At 48.4% G+C, this 21,657-nt stretch overlaps 1 protein-coding gene across 1 annotated transcript in view; it reads right to left on the bottom strand.

The window, feature by feature from the left end:
- Window positions 1-20,979, bottom strand: part of LOC140403109 (phospholipid phosphatase-related protein type 5-like) — a 103,101-nt gene extending 82,122 nt beyond the window's left edge. The window contains 2 exon segments of the mRNA XM_072490734.1: window positions 6,441-6,531; window positions 20,698-20,979. Coding sequence (XP_072346835.1) covers window positions 6,441-6,506 — 66 coding nt within the window. The 5' untranslated portion in view covers window positions 6,507-6,531; window positions 20,698-20,979.
- Window positions 20,980-21,657: the final 678 nt, after the last annotated feature.

Raw genomic sequence — 21,657 nt, 5'->3', positions numbered from 1 at the left:
CGGGTCCGCTGGAGGTGGAGGGAGGATACCGAGTGATGGCGCGAGGACCGAGAGCAGGAGAAATTCCCAGAGCCATAGTGGTGAGATTCCTCCGTTTTAAGGATAGAGAAATGGTCCTTAGATGGGCGAAGAAAACTCGGAGCAGTAAATGGGAGAACGCGGTGATCCGCGTTTATCAAGACTGGAGTGCGGAGGTGGCGAGAAGGAGGGCGAGCTTTAATCGGGCCAAGGCGGTGCTTCATAAAAAGAAGATAAAATTTGGAATGCTGCAACCGGCAAGACTGTGGGTCACATATCGAGGGAGGCACCACTACTTTGAGACGGCGGATGAAGCGTGGACTTTTATTGTGGAAGAAAAACTGGAATGAGCGGGTTATTAAAAAGAACGTTCGAACAAAGTGGTGGGGCGAATGTGGGGGGCGAAGAGGGGGGTTAAAAAGGGAGGAAAGAGGAGTTTTATGCACTAATCCTGCGATGTGGTAACTTTTCTCTCTCCCACAGGTGGTGATGGGGGGAGGAGGGGAGGTGGAGGAGATGGGGCGTTGGCCATTGGGGGCGGGGCCAAGGGAGAAGCGCGGGCTTGGTTCCCGCGCTATGATAATCATGGCGGGAATAGAGAAGCAGGAAGGAGGGGGCGTCGCACGGTGCGAGCCGAGGTCACGGGGGGAAGCCGAGGTCGGCCAGAGTTTGCTGACTTCTGGGAGCAACATGGGGGGAGTAATTACGCTAGCGGGGGATCTAGCGGGTGGGGGGAGGGGGGAATTACTGGGTTGCTGCTGCTGGGGAGAGGGGGGAGCTGGTATGGGAGGGGATGGGCGGGGGGGCACCGCCTGGGGGAGATACAGCTGCGTGGGAACCGGGTGAGGAGCTTGAATAAGGGGATGGCTAATCGACAAGGGGGGGGTAGGAAGCCCCCCAACCCGGCTGATCACGTGGAACGTGAGAGGGCTGAACGGGCCGATAAAGAGGGCACGGGTACTCACACACCTTAAGAAACTTAAGGCAGATGTGGTTATGTTACAGGAAACGCACCTGAAACTGATAGACCAGGTTAGGCTACGCAAAGGATGGGTGGGACAGGTGTTCCATTCGGGGGTAGATGCAAAAAACAGGGGGGTGGCTATATTAGTGGGGAAGCGGGTAATGTTCGAGGCAAAGACTATAGTGGCGGATAGCGGGGGCAGATACGTGATGGTGAGTGGCAAACTACAGGGGGAGACGGTGGTTTTGGTAAACGTATATGCCCCGAACTGGGATGATGCCAATTTTATGAGGCGGATGCTAGGACGCATTCCGGACCTAGAGATGGGAAAGCTGATAATGGGGGGAGATTTTAATACGGTGTTGGAACCAGGGCTGGATAGGTCGAAGTCCAGGACTGGAAGGAGGCCGGCAGCAGCCAAGGTACTTAAAGATTTTATGGAGCAGATGGGAGGGGTGGACCCGTGGAGATTTAGCAGACCTAGGAGTAAGGAGTTCTTGGTTTTCTCCTATGTCCATAAAGTCTGCTCGCGAATAGACTTTTTTGTGCTGGGAAGGGCGTTGATCCCGAAGGTGAGGGGAACGGAGTATACGGCTATAGCCATTTCGGATCACGCTCCACACTGGGTAGACTTGGAGATAGGGGAGGAAACAGGAGGGCGCCCACCCTGGAGAATGGACATGGGACTAATGGCAGATGAGGGGGTGTGTCTAAGGGTGAGGGGGTGCATTGAAAAGTACTTGGAACTCAATGATAATGGGGAGGTCCAGGTGGGAGTGGTCTGGGAGGTGCTGAAGGCGGTGGTTAGAGGGGAGCTGATATCAATAAGGGTACATAAAGGGAAGCAGGAGAGTAAGGAACGGGAGCGGTTGCTGCAAGAACTTTTGAGGGTGGACAGACAATATGCGGAAGCACCGGAGGAGGGACTGTACAGGGAAAGGCAAAGGCTACATGTAGAATTTGACTTGCTGACTACGGGCACTGCAGAGGCACAATGGAGGAAGGCACAGGGTGTACAGTACGAATATGGGGAGAAGGCGAGCAGGTTGCTGGCACACCAATTGAGGAAAAGGGGAGCAGCGAGGGAAATAGGGGGAGTGAGGGATGAGGAAGGAGAGATGGAGCGGGGAGCGGAGAGAGTGAATGGAGTGTTCAAGACATTTTATAAAAAATTATGTGAAGCTCAACCCCCGGATGGGAGGGAGAGAATGATGGGCTTTTTGGATCGGCTGGAATTTCTCAAGGTGGAAGAGCAGGAAAGGGTGGGACTGGGAGCACAGATCGAGGTAGAAGAAGTGGTGAAAGGAATTAGGAGCATGCAGGCGGGAAAGGCCCCGGGACCGGATGGATTCCCAGTCGAATTCTATAGAATATATGTGGACTTGCTCGCCCCGGTATTGACGAGGACCTTTAATGAGGCAAAGGAAAGGGGACAACTGCCCCCGACTATGTCTGAAGCAACGATATCGCTTCTCTTAAAGAAGGAATAGGACCCGCTACAATGCGGGTCCTATAGACCTATTTCCCTCCTAAATGTAGATGCCAAGATCCTGGCCAAGGTAATGGCAATGAGAATAGAGGAATGTGTCCCGGGGGTGGTCCACGAGGACCAAACTGGGTTTGTGAAGGGGAGACAGCTGAACACGAATCTACGGAGGCTGTTAGGGGTAATGATGATGCCCCCACCAGAGGGGGAAGCGGAGATAGTAGTGGCGATGGATGCCGAGAAAGCATTAGATAGAGTGGAGTGGGATTATTTGTGGGAGGTGTTGAGGAGATTTGGTTTTGGAGAGGGGTATGTTAGATGGGTACAGCTGTTGTATAGGGCCCCAGTGGCGAGCGTGGTCACGAATGGACGGGGATCTGCATATTTTCGGCTCCATAGAGGGACAAGGCAGGGATGCCCTCTGTCCCCATTATTGTTTGCACTGGCGATTGAGCCCCTGGCGATAGCGTTGAGGGGTTCCAAGAAGTGGAGGGGAGTACTTAGAGGAGGAGAAAGGCCACACTTGGAGTATAGTGTTCAATTCTGGTCGCCACACTACCAGAAGGATGTGGAGGCTTTAGAGAGGGTGCAGAAGAGATTTACCAGAATGTTGCCTGGTATGGAGTGCATTAGCTATGAGGAGCGGTTGAATAAACTCGGTTTGTTCTCACTGGAACGAAGGAGGTTGAGGGGAGACCTGATAGAGGGAGACAAAATTATGAGGGGCATAGACAGAGTGGATAGTCAGAGGCTTTTCCCCAGGGTAGAGGGGTCAATTACTAGGGGGCATAGGTTTAAGGTGAGAGGGGCAAGGTTTAGAGTAGATGTACGAGGCAAGTTTTTTACGCAGAGGGTAGTGGGTGCCTGGAACTCGCTACCGGAGGAGGTAGTGGAAGCAGGGACGATAGGGACATTTAAGGGGCATCTTGACAAATATATGAATAGGATGGGAATAGAAGGATACGGACCCAGGAAGTGTAGAAGATTGTAGTTTAGTCGGGCAGCATGGTCGGCACGGGCTTGGAGGGCCGAAGGGCCTGTTCCTGTGCTGTACATTTCTTTGTTCTTTGATGGAGCCCACGAGGGGACAGGCCATTCTGGACTTAGTGTTATGTAATGAGCCAGACTTGATTAAAGATCTTAAAGTAAGGGAGCCCTTAGGAGGCAGTGATCATAATGTGGTAGAATTCAATCTCCAATTTGAAAGAAAGAAGGTAGAATCAGATATAAAGGTGTTACAGTTAAATAAAGGTAACTACAGGGGCATGAGGGAGGAACTGACGAAAATTGACTGGGAGCAGATCCTAGTGGGAAACACAATAGAACAGCAATGGCAGGAGTTTCTGGGAGTAATTGAGGACACAGTACAGAGGTTCATCCCAAAGAAAAGAAAGGTTATCAGAGGGGGGATTAGGCAGCCATGGCTGACAAAGGAAGTTAGGGAATGCATCAAAGCAAAAGAGAAAGCCTATAATGTGGCAAAGAGTAGTGGGAAGTCAGAAGATTGGGAAGGCTACAAAAACAAACAGAGGATAACAAAGAGAGAGATAAGGAAAGAGAGGATCAAATTTGAAGGTAGGCTAGCCAGTAACATTAGGAATGATAGTAAAAGTTTCTTTAAATACATTAAAAACAAAGGGGAGGCAAAAGTTGACATTGGGCCGCTCCAAAATGACGCTGGTAATTTTGTGATGGGAGACAAGGAAATAGCTGAGGAACTAAATAAGTACTTTGCGTCAGTCTTCACAGTAGAAGACATGAGTAATATCCCAATAATTCAGGAGAGTTAGGGGGCAGAGTTGAATATGGTAGCCATCACAAAGGAGAAAGTGCTAGAGAAACTAAGCGGTCTAAAAATTGATAAATCTCTGGGCCCAGATGGGCTACATCCTAGAGTTCTAAAGGAGATAGCTGAAGAAATAGTGGAGGCGTTGGTGATGATGTTTCAAAAGTCACTGGAGTCAGGGAAAGTACCAGAGGATTGGAAAATCGCTGTTGTAACCCCCCTGTTCAAGAAGGGAACAAGGAAAAAGATGGAACATTATAGGCCAATTAGCCTAACCTCGGTTGTTGGCAAGATTCTAGAATCCATTGTTAAGGATGCGATTTCTAAATCCTTGGAAGTGCAGGGTCGGATTAGGACAAGTCAGCATGGATTTAGTAAGGGGAGGTCGTGCCTGACAAACCTGTTAGAGTTCTTTGAAGAGATAACAAATAGGTTAGACCAAGGAGAGCCAATGGATGTTATCTATCTTGACTTCCAAAAGGCCTTTGATAAGGTGCCTCACGGGAGACTGCTGAGTAAAATAAGGGCCCATGGTATTCAAGGCAAGGTACTAACATGGATTGACGATTGGCTGTCAGGCAGAAGGCACAGAGTTGGGATAAAAGGTTCTTTATCCGAATGGCAACCGGTGACGAGTGGTGTCCCGCAGGGTTCAGTGTTGGGGCCACAGCTGTTCTCTTTATATATTAACGATCTAGATGACGGGACTGAGGGCATTCTGGCTAAATTTGCCGATGATACAAAGATAGGTGGAGGGGCAGGTAGTATGGAGGAGGTGTGGTGGCTACAGAAAGATTTAGACAGTTTAGGAGAGTGGTCCAAGAAATGGCTGATGAAATTCAACGTTGGCAAGTGCGAGGTCTTGCACTTTGGAAAAAAGAATAGACGCGTGGACTATTTTCTAAACGGTGACAAAATTCATAATGCTGAAGTGCAAAGGGACTTGGGAGTCCTAGTCCAGGATTCTCTAAAGGTAAACTTGCAGGTTGAGTCCGTAATTAAGAAAGCAAATGCAATGTTGTCATTCACCTCAAGACGTTTGGAATATAAAAGCAGGGATGTACTTCTGAAGCTTTATAAAGCATTAGTTAGGCCCCATTTAGAATACTGTGAGCAATTTTGGGCCCCACACCTCAGGAAGGACATACTGGCACTGGAGCGGGTCCAGCGGAGATTCACACGGATGATCCCAGGAATGGTAGGCCTAACATACGATGAACGTCTGAGGATCCTGGGATTATATTCATTGGAGTTTAGGAGGTTGAGGGGAGATCTAATAGAAACTTACAAGATAATGAATGGCTTAGATAGGGTGGATGTAGGGAAGTTGTTTCCATTAGGGGAGACTAGGACCCGGGGGCACAGCCTTAGAATAAAAGGGAGTCACTTTAGAACAGAGATGAGGAGAAATTTATTCAGCCAGAGAGTGGTGGGTCTGTGGAATTCATTGCCACAGAGGGCGGTGGAGGCCGGGACGTTGAGTGTCTTTAAGGCAGAAGTTGATAAATTCTTGATTTCTCGAGGAATTAAGGGCTATGGAGAGAGAGCGGGTTAATGGAGTTGAAATCAGCCATGATTGAATGGTGGAGTGGACTCGATGGGCCGAATGGCCTTACTTCCACTCCTATGTCTTACGGTCTCATGGTCTTATGGAAGAGAGATAGAGAGGGGGTCGAGAGACAGAATAGGAGAGAGGGTATTAAAGAGAGGGGTAGAGGGAGGGGTGGAGGGAGGTGGGGAAAAAGGAGAGGGATGAAAGTGACGGGGAGTTATGGGAGGGGGGGTAGAAGGAAGACAGAAAGCGGAGAATGGTGGAGAGAAATGGAAAGAGAAAAGATGCAGAATGAAGAGAGAGCGGAAAAATGGAATGAAGAGAGAGGGAGGGGAGAGTGAGGGAGGGGAGAGAGGGAGGGGGAAAGAGGGAAGGTTAGAGGGAGGGAAGGGGAGGGGAGCAAAGGAGAAAGGAAGAGAAAGGGAGTGGGAGAGAGAAAGAGAAAGGGAGGGAGAGAGAGAAAGGGAGGGGAGAGAGAGAAAGAAAGAGAGCGGAGAAAGAGAAGGCCAGGGAGAAGGAAGGCAGGATAAGGAGAAAAGGAAAGAGGCAGAAAAGGTGAAGGGAGAGAGAGAGATGCTCTGTATTCAACTGCACTCTGCTCAGAGCTCCGGATAGATTTTTTAATAAAACATACCTCAACGCACACGAAACATGGAATGATAGAATCGCTTCGACGCACTTCATTCTGCTCTCGGGTCATGTTCGACACCACAGATCCCCTCCACCTGAAAGAGATCGACAGCACGTTCTTCAACAACTGTCAGAATGGAAACTGAATGGAGTTGCACAATCTCCCCGTGTTTGCGTGGGTTTCGCCCCCACAACCCAAAGATGTGCAGGGTAGGTGGATTGGCCACACTAAATTGCCTCTTAATTGGGAGAAATGAATTGGGATACTCTAAAATTATTTTAAAAAGAAAGAAGGCAAACTGGATAAACATGATACTGAACATGGTGAACAAATAAAGCCAGTGTTACCTTCCGACTAGACACAAATAAAGCCAGTGTTACCTTCCGACTAGACACAAATAAAGCCAGTGTTACCTTCCGACTAGACATGGTTAACAGTTAAGGAGTTGAATGAAGAGTGTAGGAGGGCATGTCAGGAGCAGCACCAGGTGTACCATATGTTAACCTGGTGAAGCTACAACACAGGACTACTGTGTGTACAGGAAGCAGAATATAAAAGACAGAGCAATGTGATCCCACATGTCAGAATCCATCATTACCCTCATTTAATAATAATAATAATCTTTACTGTCACAAGTGGGCTTACATTAGCACTGCAATGACGTTACTGTGAAAATCCCCTAGTCGCCACATTCCGGCGCCTGTTTGGGTACACAGAGGGAGAATTCAGAATGTCCAATTCACCCACAAGCACGCTTTTGATCAGGTGGAGTTGGGATATTCATTTGAAATTTTGGGCAAGTTTGGATTTGGCCTGATGTTTGTGGCGTGGATGCGTCTCTTGTACGTGGCCCCGGTGTCAAATGTACGTACAAATGAGATGAGTTCACAGAGTTTTGGACTGCACAGAGGAACGAGACTGGGGTGTCCGCTGTCGCCGCTGTTAGCATTGGCGATTGAGCCCTTGGCGATGGCCCTTACGAGGACCGTGGAGTGACAGGGGACTATGAGGGGGAGGAGAGAGCACTGGGTGAGGTTGTATGCAGACCACCTGTTGTTGTTTATGTCGGACCCCCTGGAGAGTATGAATGGATCCTGGGAATATTGGAGAGGTTTCGGCCCTTTTCCGGGTATAATTTAAATGACGGGAAGACTGAGGTGTTTCCGGTGAATGTTGGGAGGTAGGGGACCAACTTGAGGCTGTTACCGTTGAAGGTAGCTAGGGAAAGGTTCAGGTGTTTGGGGATTCAGGTGAAGAGGGAATGGGCTGCGATGCACAGGTGGAATTTGACAACGTTGGTGGAGGAGATTAGAGGGGATTTTAAGAGACGGGATACATTACGCCTGACACTGGCAGGGAGGATGCAGGTGGTAAAGAAGATTGTGCTGCCAAGGTTCCTGTTTGTTTTCCAGAGCCTCCCGATCTTTCTCCCTAAGGCTTTCTCCCGGAAGTTGGAGACAGTCATTTTGGAGGGAAGGTGACGAGGGTAAAGACACAGAGACAGAAAAGGGGATTGGCGTTCCCAAACCTGCTGCATTACTATTGGGCAGCGAATGTGGAGAAGATGGGGCGATGGTGGGGACAGGGCAGAATGGGTCAGGATGCAGGAGGAGTGTTGTAGTGTTAGCGTTAGGTTCCAGTCTGAGGGCCATGGTGACAGTTCTGCTGCCGTTAGCTCCGGGAAGATATACAGGGAGTCCAGTGGTCCAGTCGACAGTCAGGGTGTGGTCAGCTGCGGAGACACTTTAAGTTGGAGGGGATGTCGTTGTTGACACCACCGTGTGGGAATCATAGGTTTAAGCCGGGGGGTAATGGATGGGATGTATGGGAAGTGGTGGAGGGAGGCGGGGCTGGAGAGGATTAGGGACTTGTAATCGGAAGGGAAATTTGCAGACGAGCTGCAGGAGAGGTCTGAGTTACCGAAAGGGAGTGAATTTAGATTAATCATAGAGTTTCACAGAATTTACAGTGCAGAAGGAGGCCATTCGGCCCATCGAGTCTGTACCGGCTCTTGGAAAGAGCACCCTACCCAAGGTCAACACCTCCACCCCATCCCCATAACCCAGTAACCCCACCCAACACTAAGGGCAATTTATCACGGCCAATCCACCTAACCTGCACATCTTTGGACTGTGGGAGTAAACCGGAGCACCCGGAGGAAACCCACGCACACACAGGGAGGACGCGCAGACTCCGCACAGACAGTGACCCAAGCCGGAATCGAACCTGGGACCCTGGAGCTGAGAAGCAATTGTGCTAACCACTGTGCTACCGTGCTGCCTGAGGGACTTTACACAGGGGAGGGGGAGGGGAAGGGGTAAAAAGGGGAAAAATTGTGCAAACTGTGGGCTGTGAGTTTGTGGAGTCCGTTTTTCTATGTTGCTGTTTTTATGCGTGTTTCTAATAAAGTACATTTAAAAAAAGATTAGGTGAAAAAAGGGAAGAGGTCCAAAAAGCAGAATATAGGAAGTTAGAAAGAAAGTTGGGAAGTTGGATCTCCAGTGATCTGAGGATTACTCCCAGTGCCACGTGCTAGTCAGAGAAGAAATAGCAGGAAATATCGGATGAATACGTGGCTGAAAAGCTGGTGTGAGGGGAGGGTTTCAGATTCCTGGGGCATTGGGACCGGTTCTGGGGGAGATGGGACCTGTACAAACTGGACGGGTTACACCTGGGCAGGGCTGGGACTGATGTTTAGGGGATTGGGGGGGGGAGGGGGGGTGCGGTACTTGCTAGAGCGGTTGGCGAGGGTTTAAACTAATGTGGCAGGGGGATAGGAACCTAGGCAAGGAGTCAGAGGAGGAAACAAGGGCAAAAACAAAAGACAGAAAGGGGAATAAGAAAAGTGCCAGGCAGAGAAACCAAGGGCCAGGTTCAAACAGGACCACAGTGAAAAATAGCAGGAGCGAGACAGGTAATGTTAAAAAGACAAGCTTAAAGGCTTTGTGCCTTAACGCGTGGAGAATTCGCCATAAAATGGATGAACTAATCACACAAATAGACATAAACAGGAATGATATAAAGGGGATTACGGAGACATGGCTGCAGGGTGACCAGGGATGGGAACTGAATGTCCCAGGGTTCTCAGTATTTAGGAAGGACAGACAAAAAGGAAAAGGCGGTGGAGTTACATTGCTGGTTAAAGAGGAAATTAACACAATAGTGAGGAAGGATATGAAGAATATTAGCTCTGACAATGTGGAATCTGTATGGGGAGAGCTGAGAAACACCAGGGGGCAAAAAACATTAGTGGGCATCATACATAGTCCCCCAATGATGATGTTGGGAATGGCATTAAACATGGAATTAGAGATGCATGCAATACAGGAACATCTGTAAATATGGGTGATTTTAATCTGCATATAGATTGGGCAAATCAAATTAACCACAATGCCTTAGAGGAGGAATTCCTGGAGTGTATACGGGATGGTTTTCTGGACCAATACATTGAGCAACCAACTGTATTCGCTGATCAGAAGGGTTTGAGCAGGTGATTGACATAGAGTAAACTGTTGGCCCTCAAAATAAAGTATGTTAATGAGTGCTTGGAGACAGGGGTTAGTTTTCGTCTGGGTTGTGCTTGTCACGGGACACTCCTCGTCTGGGGACAGTCCTCTTCTGGGACCAGTCCTCGTCTGGGGACAGTCCTCGTCTGGGGATAGTCCTCGTCTGGGGACAATCCTCGCCTGGGACCAGTCCTCATCTGGGGATGGTGCTCGTCTGGGGACAGTCCTCGTCTGGGGACAGTCCTCGTCTGGGGACAGTCCTCTGAGGACAGTCCTCGCCTGGGGATAGTCCTCGTCTGGGGACAATCCTCGCCTGGGACCAGTCCTCGTCTGGGGATGGTGCTCGTCTGGGGACAGTCCTCGTCTGAGGACAGTCTTCATCTGAGGACAGTCCTCGCCTGGGGATAGTCCTCGTCTGGGGACAATCCTCGCCTGGGACCAGTCCTCGTCTGGGGATGGTGCTCGTCTGGGGACAGTCCTCGTCTGAGGACAGTCTTCATCTGGGGACAGTCGTCGTCTGGGGACAATCCTCGCCTGGGGACAGTCCTCGCCTGGGGACAGTCCTCGTCTGGGACCAGTCCTCTTCTGGGACCAGTCCTCGTCTGGGGGCGGTCCTCGTCTGGGGACGGTCCTCCTCTGGGGACGGTCCTCGTCTGGGGACGGTCCTCGTCTGGGACCAGTCCTCTTCTGGGGACAGTCCTCGCCTGGAGACAGTCCTCGTCTGGGGACGGTCCTTGTCCAGGGGCAGTCCTCGTCTGGGTGCAGTCCTAGTCGGGCAGCTATCTCTTTCTGATGGAAGATGGACCAGGAATGAGCGAGGAAAACAGGGGAAGATTCACAACCAGAATGTTGCCATCACAAGTCACTGAGATCAACACACTCTGTACTAACTGTCCTTCCACCCACTGTGGTTGGTGAGCTAGTCTCCACACCATGAGCCACATATATCTTCCTGTCTATTTAACATTATGTCTAAAGTTGCTGCTAAATAAATCTAACAAACAACCTTAAAATTACTGATGAATACTTAGAACATAAGAACATAAGAACTAGGAACAGGAGTAGGCCATCTGGCCCCTCGAGCCTGCTCCGCCATTTAATGAGATCATGGCTGATCTTTGTGGACTCAGCTCCACTCTCCGGCCCGTACACCATATCCCCGAATCCCTTTATTCTTTAGAAAGGTATCTATCTTTTTCTTAAAAACGTTTAAAGAAGGAGCCTCAACTGCTTCACTGGGCAAGGAATTCCAGAGATTCACAACCCTTTGGGTGAAGAAGTTCCTCCTACACTCCGTCCTAAATCTACCTCCCCTTATTTTGAGGCTATGCCGCCTAGTTCTGCTTTCCCCGACCAGTGGAAACAACCTGCCCGCATCTATCCTATCTATTCCCTTCATAATTTTATATGTTTCAATAAGATCCCCCCGCATCCTTCTAAACTCCAATGAGTACAGTCCCAGTCTACTCAACCTCTCGTCATAATCTAATCCCCTCAACTCTGGGATCAACCTAGTGAATCTCCTCTGCACTCCCTCCAGTGCCAATATGTCCTTTCTCAGGTAAGGAGACCAAAACTGAACACAATACTCCAGACGCGGCCTCACCAACACCCTATACAATTGCAGCATAACCTCACTAGTCTTGAACTCCATCCCTCTAGCAATGAAAGACAAAACTCGATTAGCCTTCTTAATCACCTGTTGCACCTGCACACCAACTTTTTGCGACTCGTGCACCAGCACACCCAGGTCCCAAAGAACAAAGAACAAAGAAATGTACAGCACAGGAACAGGCCCTTCGGCCCTCCAAGCCCGTGCTGACCATGCTGCCTGACTAAACTACAATCTTCTACACGTGCTGGGTCCGTATCCCTCTATTCCCATCCTATTCATGTATTTGTCAAGATGCCCCTTAAATGTCACTATCGTCCCTGCTTCCACCACCTCCTCCGGTAGCGAGTTCCAGGCACCCACTACCCTCTGCGTAAAAAACTTGCCTCGTACATCTACTCTAAACCTTGCCCCTCTCACCTTAAACCTATGCCCCCTAGTAATTGACCCCTCTACCCTGGGGAAAAGCCTCTGACTATCCACTCTGTCTATGCCCCTCATAATTTTGTATACCTCTATCAGGTCTCCCCTCAACCTCCTTCGTTCCAGTGAGAACAAACCGAGTTTATTCAATCGCTCCTCATAGCTAATGCCCTCCATACCAGGCAACATTCTGGTAAATCTCTTCTGCACCCTCTCTAAAGCCTCCACATCCTTCTGGTAGTGTGGCGACCAGAATTGAACACTATACTCCAAGTGTGGCCTAACTAAGGTTCTATACAGCTGCAACATGACTTGCCAATTCTTATACTCAATGCCCCGGCCAATGAAGGCAAGCATGCCGTATGCCTTCTTGACTACCTTCTCCACCTGTGTTGCCCCTTTCAGTGACCTGTGGACCTGTACTCCTAGATCTCTTTGACTTTCAATACTCTTGAGGGTTCTACCATTCACTGTATATTCCCTACCTGCATTAGACCTTCCAAAATGCATTATCTCACATTTGTCCGGATTAAACTCCATCTGCCATCTCTCCGCCCAAGTCTCCAAACAATCTAAATCCTGCTGTATCCTCCGACAGTCCTCATTGCTATCCGCAATTCCACGAACCTTTGTGTCATCTGCAAACTTACTAATCAGACCAGTTACATTTTCCTCCAAATCATTTATATATACTACAAAGAGCAAAGGTCCCAGCACTGATCCCTGTGGAACACCACTTGTCACAGCCCTCCAATTAGAAAAGCATCTTTCCATTGCTACTCTCTGCCTTCTATGGCCTAGCCAGTTCTGTATCCACCTTGCCAGCTCACCCCTGATCCCGTGTGACTTCACCTTTTGTACTAGTCTATCATGAGGGACCTTGTCAAAGGCCTTACTGAAGTCCATATAGACAACATCCACTGCCCTACCTGCATCAATCATCTTAGTGACCTCCTCGAAAAACTCTATCAAGTTAGTGAGACACGACCTTCCCTTCACAAGACCGTGCTGCCTCTCACTATTACGTCCATTTGCTTCCAAATGGGAGTAGATCCTGTCTCGAAGAATTCTCTCCAGTAATTTCCCTACCACTGAAGTAAGGCTCACCGGCCTGTAGTTCCCGGGATTATCCTTGCTACCCTTCTTAAACAGAGGAACAACTTTGGCTATTCTCCAGTCCTCCGTGACATCCCCTGAAGACAGCGAGGATCCAAAGATTTCTGTCAAGGCCTCAGCAATTTCCTCTCCAGCCTCCTTCAGTATTCTGGGGTAGATCCCATCAGGCCCTGGGGACTTATCTGCCTTAATATCTTTTAAGACACCCAACACCTCGTCTTTTTGGATCTCAATGTGACCCAGGCTATCTACACACCCTTCTCCAGACTCAACATCTACCAATTTCTTCTCTTTGTTGAATACTGATGCAAAGTATTCATTTAGTACCTCGCCCATTTCCTCTGGCTCCACACATAGATTCCCTTGCCTATCCTTCAGTGGGCCAACCCTTTCCCTGGCTACCCTCTTGCTTTTTATGTACGTGTAAAAAGCCTTGGGATTTTCCTTAACCCTATTTGCCAATTACTTTTCGTGACCCCTTCTAGCCCTCCCTCTGCACAGCAGCATGTTTTAACATCTTACCGTTTAAATAATAATCCATTCTGCTGTTATTCCTCCCAAAATGGATAGTCTCACACTTGGCAACATTGAATTCCATCTGCCAGACCCTAGCCCATTCACCTAACCTATCCAAATCCTTCTGCAGACTTCCGGTATCCTCTGCCCTTTTTGCTTTACCACTCATCTTAGTGTCGTCTGCAAACTTCGATACATTGCACTTGATCCCCAACTCCAAATCGTCTATGTAAATTGTGAACAACTGCGGGCCCAACACTGATCCTTGAGGGATCCCACTAGTTACAGGTTGCCAACCAGAGAAACATCTATTTATCCCCACTCTCTGCTTTCTGTTAGTTAACCAATCCTCTACCCATGCTACCACTTTACCCTCAATGCCATGCATCTTTAGTTTATGCAGCAACCTTTTGTGTGGCACCTTGTCAAAAGCTTTCTGGAAATCCAGGTATACCACATCCATTGGCTCCCCGTTATCTACTGCACTGGTAACGTCCTCAAAAAATTCTACCAAATTAATCAGACACGACCTACCCTTTGTGAACCCATGCTGCGTCTGCCCAATGGGACAATTCCCCTCCAGGTGCCCCGCTATTTCCTCCTTAATGATAGATTCCAGCATTTTCCCTACAACCGAAGTTAAGCTTACCGGCCTATAATTACCCGCTTTCTGCCGACCTCCTTTTTTAAACAGTGGTGTCACGTTTGCTACTTTCCAATCCTCTGGGACCACCCCAGAGTCTAGTGAATTTTGATAAATTATCACTAGTGCGTTTACAATTTCCCTAGCCATCTCTTTTAACACTCTGGGATGCATCCCATCAGGGCCAGGAGACCTGTCTACCTTTAGCCCCATTAGCTTGCCCAATACTGCCTCCTTAGTGATTACAATCATCTCAAGGTCCTCACCTATCATATCCTTATTTCCATCAGTCACTGGCATGTTATTTGTGTCCTCCACTGTGAAGACTGACCCAAAAAACCTGTTCAGCTCCTCAGCCATTTCCCCGTCTCCTATTATTAAATCTCCCTTCTCATCTTCCAAAGGACCAATATTTACCTTAGCCACTCTTTTTTGTCTTATATATTTGTAGAAGCTTTTACTATCTGCTTTTATGTTCTGAGCCAGTTTACTTTCATAGTCTACTTTACTCTTCTTTATGGCTTTTTTAGTAGCTTTCTGTTGTCCCCTAAAGACTTCCCAGTCCTCTAGTCTCTCACTAATTTTTGCCACTTTGTAAGTTTTTTCCTTCAATTTGATACTCTCTCTCACCTCCTTAGATATCCACGGTCAATTTTTCCCCTTTCTACCGTCTTTCTTTTTTGTCGGTATGAACCTTTTCTGAACACTGTGAAAGATCGCTCGGAAGGTTCTCCACTGTTCCTCAACTGCTTCACCATGAAGTCTTTGCTCCCAGTCTACCTTAGCTAGTTCTTCTCTCATCCCATTGTAATCGCCTTTGTTTAAGCACAAAACACTAGTGTTTGATTTTACCTTGTCATCCTCCAACTGTATTTTAAATTCCACCATATTGTGGTCGCTCCTTCCAAGAGGATCCCGAACTATGAGATCATTAATCAATCCTGCCTCATTACACAGGACCAGATCTAGGACCGCTTGTTCCATTGTAGGTTCCATTACATACTGTTCCAGGAAATTATCCCGGGCACATTCTATAAACTCCTCCTCAAGGCTGCCTTTACCAACCTGGTTAAACCAATCGATATGCAGATTAAAATCTCCCATGATAACCGCTGTACCATTTCCACATGCATCCGTTATTTCTTTGCTTATTGCCTGCCCTACCATCCTGTTACTATTTGGTGGCCTATAGACTACTCCTATCAGTGACCTTTTCGCCTTACTATTCCTGATTTCCACCCAAATTGATTCAACCTTGTCCTCCATAGCACCAATATCATCCCTTACTATTGCCCGGATGCCATCCTCAAACAACAAAGCTACACCACTGTCCTTACCGTCCATTCTATCCTTTCGTATAGTCTGCTACCCTTGGATATTTAACTCCCAGTCGTGAACATCTTTTAACCATGTTTCAGTAATGGCCACTAAATCATAGTCATTCACGATGATTTGCGCCATCAACTCATTTACCTTATTTTGTATACTACTTGACTGCCTATCTTTGGTATCTGTGTCCCTTGAACCCTAATTAGTAGACAGTCAGAGACTTTTTCCCCAGGTGGAACACACCATTACAAGGGGACATAAATTTAAGGTGAAAGGTGGAAGATATAGGAGGGATATCAGAGGTAGGTTCTTTACCCAGAGAGTAGTGGGGGCATGGAATGCACTGCCTGTGGAAGTAGTTGAGTCGGAAACATTAGGGACCTTCAAGCAGCTGTTGGATAGGTACATGGATTACGGGAAAATGATATAGTGTAGATTTATTTGTTCTTAAGGGCAGCACGGTAGCATTGTGGATAGCACAATTGCTTCACAGATCCATGGTCCCAGATTCGATTCCGGCTTGGGTCATTGTCTGTGCGGAGTCTGCACGTCCTCCCCGTGTCTGCGTGGGTTTCCTCCGGGTGCTCCGGTTTCCTCCCACAGTCCAAAGATGTGCGGGTTAGGTGAATTGGCCAATGATAAATTGCCCTTAATGTCCAAATTGCCCTTGGTGTTGGGTGGAGGTGTTGAGTTTGGGTAGGGTGCTCTTTCCAAGAGCTGGTGCAGACTCAAAGGGCCGAATGGCCTCCTTCTGCACTGTAAATTCAATGATAATCTATGATTAATCTAGGACAAAGGTTCGGCACAACATCGTGGGCCGAAGGGCCTGTTCTGTGCTGTATTTTCTAATCTTTCAACTTAAAACAGCAAATCTGGGAGGAGAAATATCTGAATCATCAAAGTTGATCGTCAAAGTACTTCACTTCTTTCCCACTAAAATATAAACTGAAAAGACATCAGACCTGCATTGTTATACAAACCGAGTTATAATTCTATTTTTATAATTTCAGTTTTTTTGTTTTAAAACTATTTTATTGAAGCATTTGTAATTTTCACAATTTAACATATTGACATTTCTAAACCAACCGCGCGGGTCGATGCACAAAATACCCCCTAAAATAACACACAATAAACCACGTCCCCCACTTCTCCCGCCCTATCCCCAATTACCCCTATACTAAATTCCCTGTCCTTATTTAACATTACCATGCCTCCTATTTTCCTCCCCTTTTTCCCTTTCCCCCCTTACTGCTGACGTTCAGTTTTTGTTGTAGAAATCGATGACCGGCTGCCAACTCTGGGCGAATCCCTGGATTGATCCTCTCAGAGCGAACTTGATTTTCTCCAGACTGAGAAACTCTACCATATCGCTGACCCACACCCCTGATTTCGGGGGCTCCGAGTCCCCCCATCTCAGCAAGATCCGTCTCCGGGCCACCAGGGAGGAGAAGGCCAGAATATGGGCCTCCCTCCCCCCTTTGCCCCCGGATCCTCCGACACCCCAAATATGGCTAATTCTGGATTCGGAGTTACCCTACCTTCCAGGACTTCCGACATAACATCTGCAAATCCCTGTCAGAATTCCCTCAGTTTGGGACATGCCCAAAACATATGAACATGGTTGGCCGGGCTACCCCCACACCGTCCACATCTGTCCCCTACCTCCTCGAAGAACCTACTCATCCGAGCTACCGTCATGTGGGCCCTGTGGACGACCTTGAACTGAATCAAGCTGGGTCTAGCACAGGACGAGGATGCATTTACCCTTTTCAAGGCTTTTTCCCACAGTTCAGTTTCCAGCTCCCCTCCCAACTCCTCTTCCCACTTCCTCTTCATCTCTCTGATAGGGGCCCCTTCCCACTCTAACAATTCCCTGTATATGTCCGAAACCTTCCCACCTCCAACCCCTGTTTTTGACAGCACTTTATCCTGTAGTCCCCTCAGGGGGAGGCGAGGAACGCCTGGGACCTGTCTCCGTACAAAGTCCCGACTTGAAGATACCGAAACCCGTTCCCTCCCGGCAAGTCAAACTCCTCCTCTAATGTCTCCAAGGTCGGGAAGTCCTCCTGGATGAATAGTTCCCCAAACCTCTCAATCCCTGCCCGCTGCCGTACCTTAAAGTCCCCATCCAGCCCCCCCGGGACAAACCGGTGATTGGAACAGATCGGTGACCACACTGACGCCCCCTTCAGTCTCGTGTGCTGCCTCCATTGCCCCCCACACCCTCAGGGCTGCCACCATCACAGGACATGTGGAGTACCGAGCCGGCGAGAACGGCAGGGGCGCCGTCAGTAAAGCCTCCAGACTCGTACCATTGCAGGATGCTGCCTCCATCCGCTCCCAGACCGACCCCCTCCCCCACGACCCACTTCCTGACCATCGATATGTTGGCAGCCCAGTAATAGTTAATAAAGCTCGGGAGAGCCAATCCCCCTCCCCACGGACCCGTTCCAGGACTGTCCTCTTTACCCGTCCATATAAACCTCGATATCGCCACATTCATACTTCTGAAAAAAGGCTTTGGGACAAAAATTGGGAGACACTGAAAAATGAAAAGCAGTCTCGGAAGGACAGTCATCTTCACCATCTGAACCCTCCCCGCCAGCGTCAGTGGGAGCATGTCCCATCTACAAAAATCCCTTCTCATTTGATCCACTGCTTTGCCAAATTTAACTTGTGAAGCTGCCCCCAATCCTTGGCCACTTGAATCCCCAGATACCTAAAACTCTTCCCAACCACTTAAAAAGGTAGCTCCTTCAGCCTCCTTTCCTGCCCCCGTGCCTGAATCACGAACATCTTGCTCTTTCCCATGTTTAACTTATAGACGGAAAATCGCCCAAATTCTCCTGATACCTCCATGATTTCGGTCATCCCCCCCACCGGGTCCATGATATAAAGCAGCAAATCGTCCGCATAGAGAGAGACCCTGTGCTCCACCCCCTCTCTCACTATTCCCCTCCAGGTATTCGCTGCTCTCAGGGCCATTGCTGAGGGATCTATGGCCATGGCAAACAGTAATGGGGAAAGCGGGCATCCCTGCCTTGTCCCCCGACAAAGACTAAAGTATTCTGACTGAACTCGGTTAGTTCTTACATTTGCCACCGGGGCCTGGTACAGTAGCCGGACCCACTCCACAAATCCCTGCCCAAACCCAAACCTGCCTAAAATATCCCATAGATACTTCCACTCCACTCGGTCGAAAGCCTTCTCCGCGTCCATGGCAACTACCACCTCAGCCTCGCGCCCCACCGCTGGCATCATAATTACATTAAGAAGCCGTTTAATGTTGGATGTCAGGTGCCTGCTCTTTACAAATCCCGCCTGATCCTCCCCAGTTATCTCCGGGACACTATCCTCTATTCGAGTGGCCTGGATCTTTGCCAATAATTTGGCATCTACATTCAAGAGGGAGATTGGCCTGTACGATCCACAGCTCTCCGGATCCTTGTCCCGCTTCAGGATGAGAGAAATTGGTGCCTGTGATAACGTTGGGGGGAGTACTCTCAGTAACCCAGAGAACTTATAAAATTCCACTGGGAATCCATCAGGTCCCAGGGATTTACCCGATTGCATCGCCCCCAGTCCCTCTATCACCTCCCCAAGCCCAATCAGGCCCCCCAGGGCCTCCACCAGCTCCTCATTTACCTTCGGGAACTCTAGCCTCCCCGGGAATTGATTCATGCCCTCCTCCCCATCCGGAGATTGTTATGTGTGTGGCAGAGAGATCCATCGAATCCCTACAGTGCAGAAGGAGGCCATTTGGCCCATCGAGTCTGCACCGACCCTCTGAAAAAGCACTCCACCAAAGTCCACTTACCTGCCCTATCCCAAGAACCCCTTAACTGAGCCTACACATCCCTGGACACTAAGGTCAATTTAGCAAACCCAAACTACCTAACCTGCACATCTTTGGACTGTGGGAGGAAACCGGAGCACCCGGAGGAAACCCACACAGACACGGGGAGAACGTGCAGACTCCGCACAGACAGTGATCTGAGACCGGAATTGAACCCGGGTCCCTGGCGCTGTGAGGCAGCAGTGCTAACCACTATGTCACTATGCCATACAGAAGGAGACCATTCGGCCCATCGACTCTCCACCAGCCCTCGGAAAGAGCACCCTACTTAAGCCCACTCCTCCACCCTATCCCCGCAACCCAGTAACCCCACCCAAACTTTTTGGACACTAAGGGACCAGTGATTCAAACAGCTGGGAAATGTGTGATAATAAATTAGCTTTATTTTTAAAATTGCCAGGAAGCTTGCTGCTGAAATTTATTTCAAATGAGAAAAGAATGATTATCAGGATAAGGAAATACCTTACACACACACACATCCTGCTTACAGACTGAAGAACCACATTCATTCTGTCTATAACACTGCACTACAGGCCTATTTATATACTTGCTAGTGTATGGCATGGGTTAATTGGACATTACTAACTTTGAGATCCAGCCTATTAATTTCTCTGGGAGCTGCAGAACCCTGTCCCTCTTGACCAATTTTATTGATATCATAAATGGACTATCACTATCACTATTGCTTTCCTACAGGTGCTCCCCCCAACCACCCACCCTCCCACACCAGTGTCCAGAACCCCAACCCATGATGCTGTGAACTAACTGCATCCGGAATGACAAGCATCGCTCTCATTAGTTTTCCGGATAGCAGAGAGATTCATCCAGGGGACTCCTGCAGGGGGGGGGGGGGGGGCATGCTCCTCTTTGTCTGTCTGCTGATATATGGTTCAAATCCCTCCAAGCCCTCGTCCCTTTAAACCTCCTCCTGCTCTACAAATCCTCAGGATTTGTGTCCATCTCCAATTCTGCACTCGTTTCCACCCCGGATGGGATCATTTCAAATGGAGACTGTGTCTTCACCATTTGCATTTCGCAATTTACCCCTTCAAAATCGCCACATGCCGTCAGCTTTTTTTCAAGAACATTTCTAGAGGTGTTGCAGAAATTAATGTGGTTGTCGATTTGACGATAACCAATCAGGTCTCACTTTTGAATAAAAGGTTTACAGAAAATTTAAAAATCGGCACAAAATTAAATCCAATCTCCCCCGCGACTGAGTTACACACGGAATAAAGTCTCTCTTCGTTCAATTTTACCCCCAGTTATTCCGCACGATGGACGATGTCTGCTCAGCCGACAAGAAAATACCGGGAGCACCGACCCCGAGAGGGAATCCACCCACCTTCAGTCCTCAGCCATTTCCTTATTTCCCCCAATCGCTCCACAGTTTAAGGATCTCAGTTCAGGAAAACCACCGCTGCAACCCGGAGAATCCGGGAATCAGGGAGGACACCGCGGAACATCAATAATGCAGACACTGGGAGACAAAGGACACAGCAGGAGCAGTAACAAGCATTATTATCACAGCAGAATTAAACACGGACCATAATACCACTACAGCATTAAACACAACCACACTGACGATAATACTTCCTCAGCATTAAACCCAGCAACACTGACAATAATACTTCCTCAGCATTAAACACAGCAACACCAACAATAATACCACCTCAGTATTAAACCCAGCAACACTGGCAATAATACCACCTCAGTATTAAACCCAGCAATACTGACAATAATACCACCTCAGTATTAAACCCAGCAACACTGACAATAATACCACCTCAGTATTGAACCCAGCAACACTGACAATAATACCAACTCAGTATTAAACACAGCAACACCAACAATAATACCACCTCAGTATTAAACCCAGCAACACTGGCAATAATACCACCTCAGTATTAAACCCAGCAACACTGACAATAATACCACCTCAGTATTAAACCTAGCAACACTGGCAATAATACCACCTCAGTATTAAACCCAGCAACACTGGCAATAATACCACCTCAGTATTAAACCCAGCAACACTGGCAATAATGCCACCTCAGTATTAAACCCAGCAATACTGCCAATAATACCACCTCAGTATTGAACCCAGCAACACTGACAATAATACCAACTCAGTATTAAACACAGCAACACCAACAATAATACCACCTCAGTATTAAACCCAGCAACACTGGCAATAATACCACCTCAGTATTAAACCC

This window comes from Scyliorhinus torazame, chromosome 27 (genome assembly GCF_047496885.1).
Source record: "Scyliorhinus torazame isolate Kashiwa2021f chromosome 27, sScyTor2.1, whole genome shotgun sequence".
In the NCBI taxonomy this organism is placed as follows: Eukaryota; Metazoa; Chordata; class Chondrichthyes; order Carcharhiniformes; family Scyliorhinidae; genus Scyliorhinus; species Scyliorhinus torazame.
Note: the sequence above shows the minus strand (reverse complement) of the source record. Positions and strands in the feature narration are given on the sequence as shown.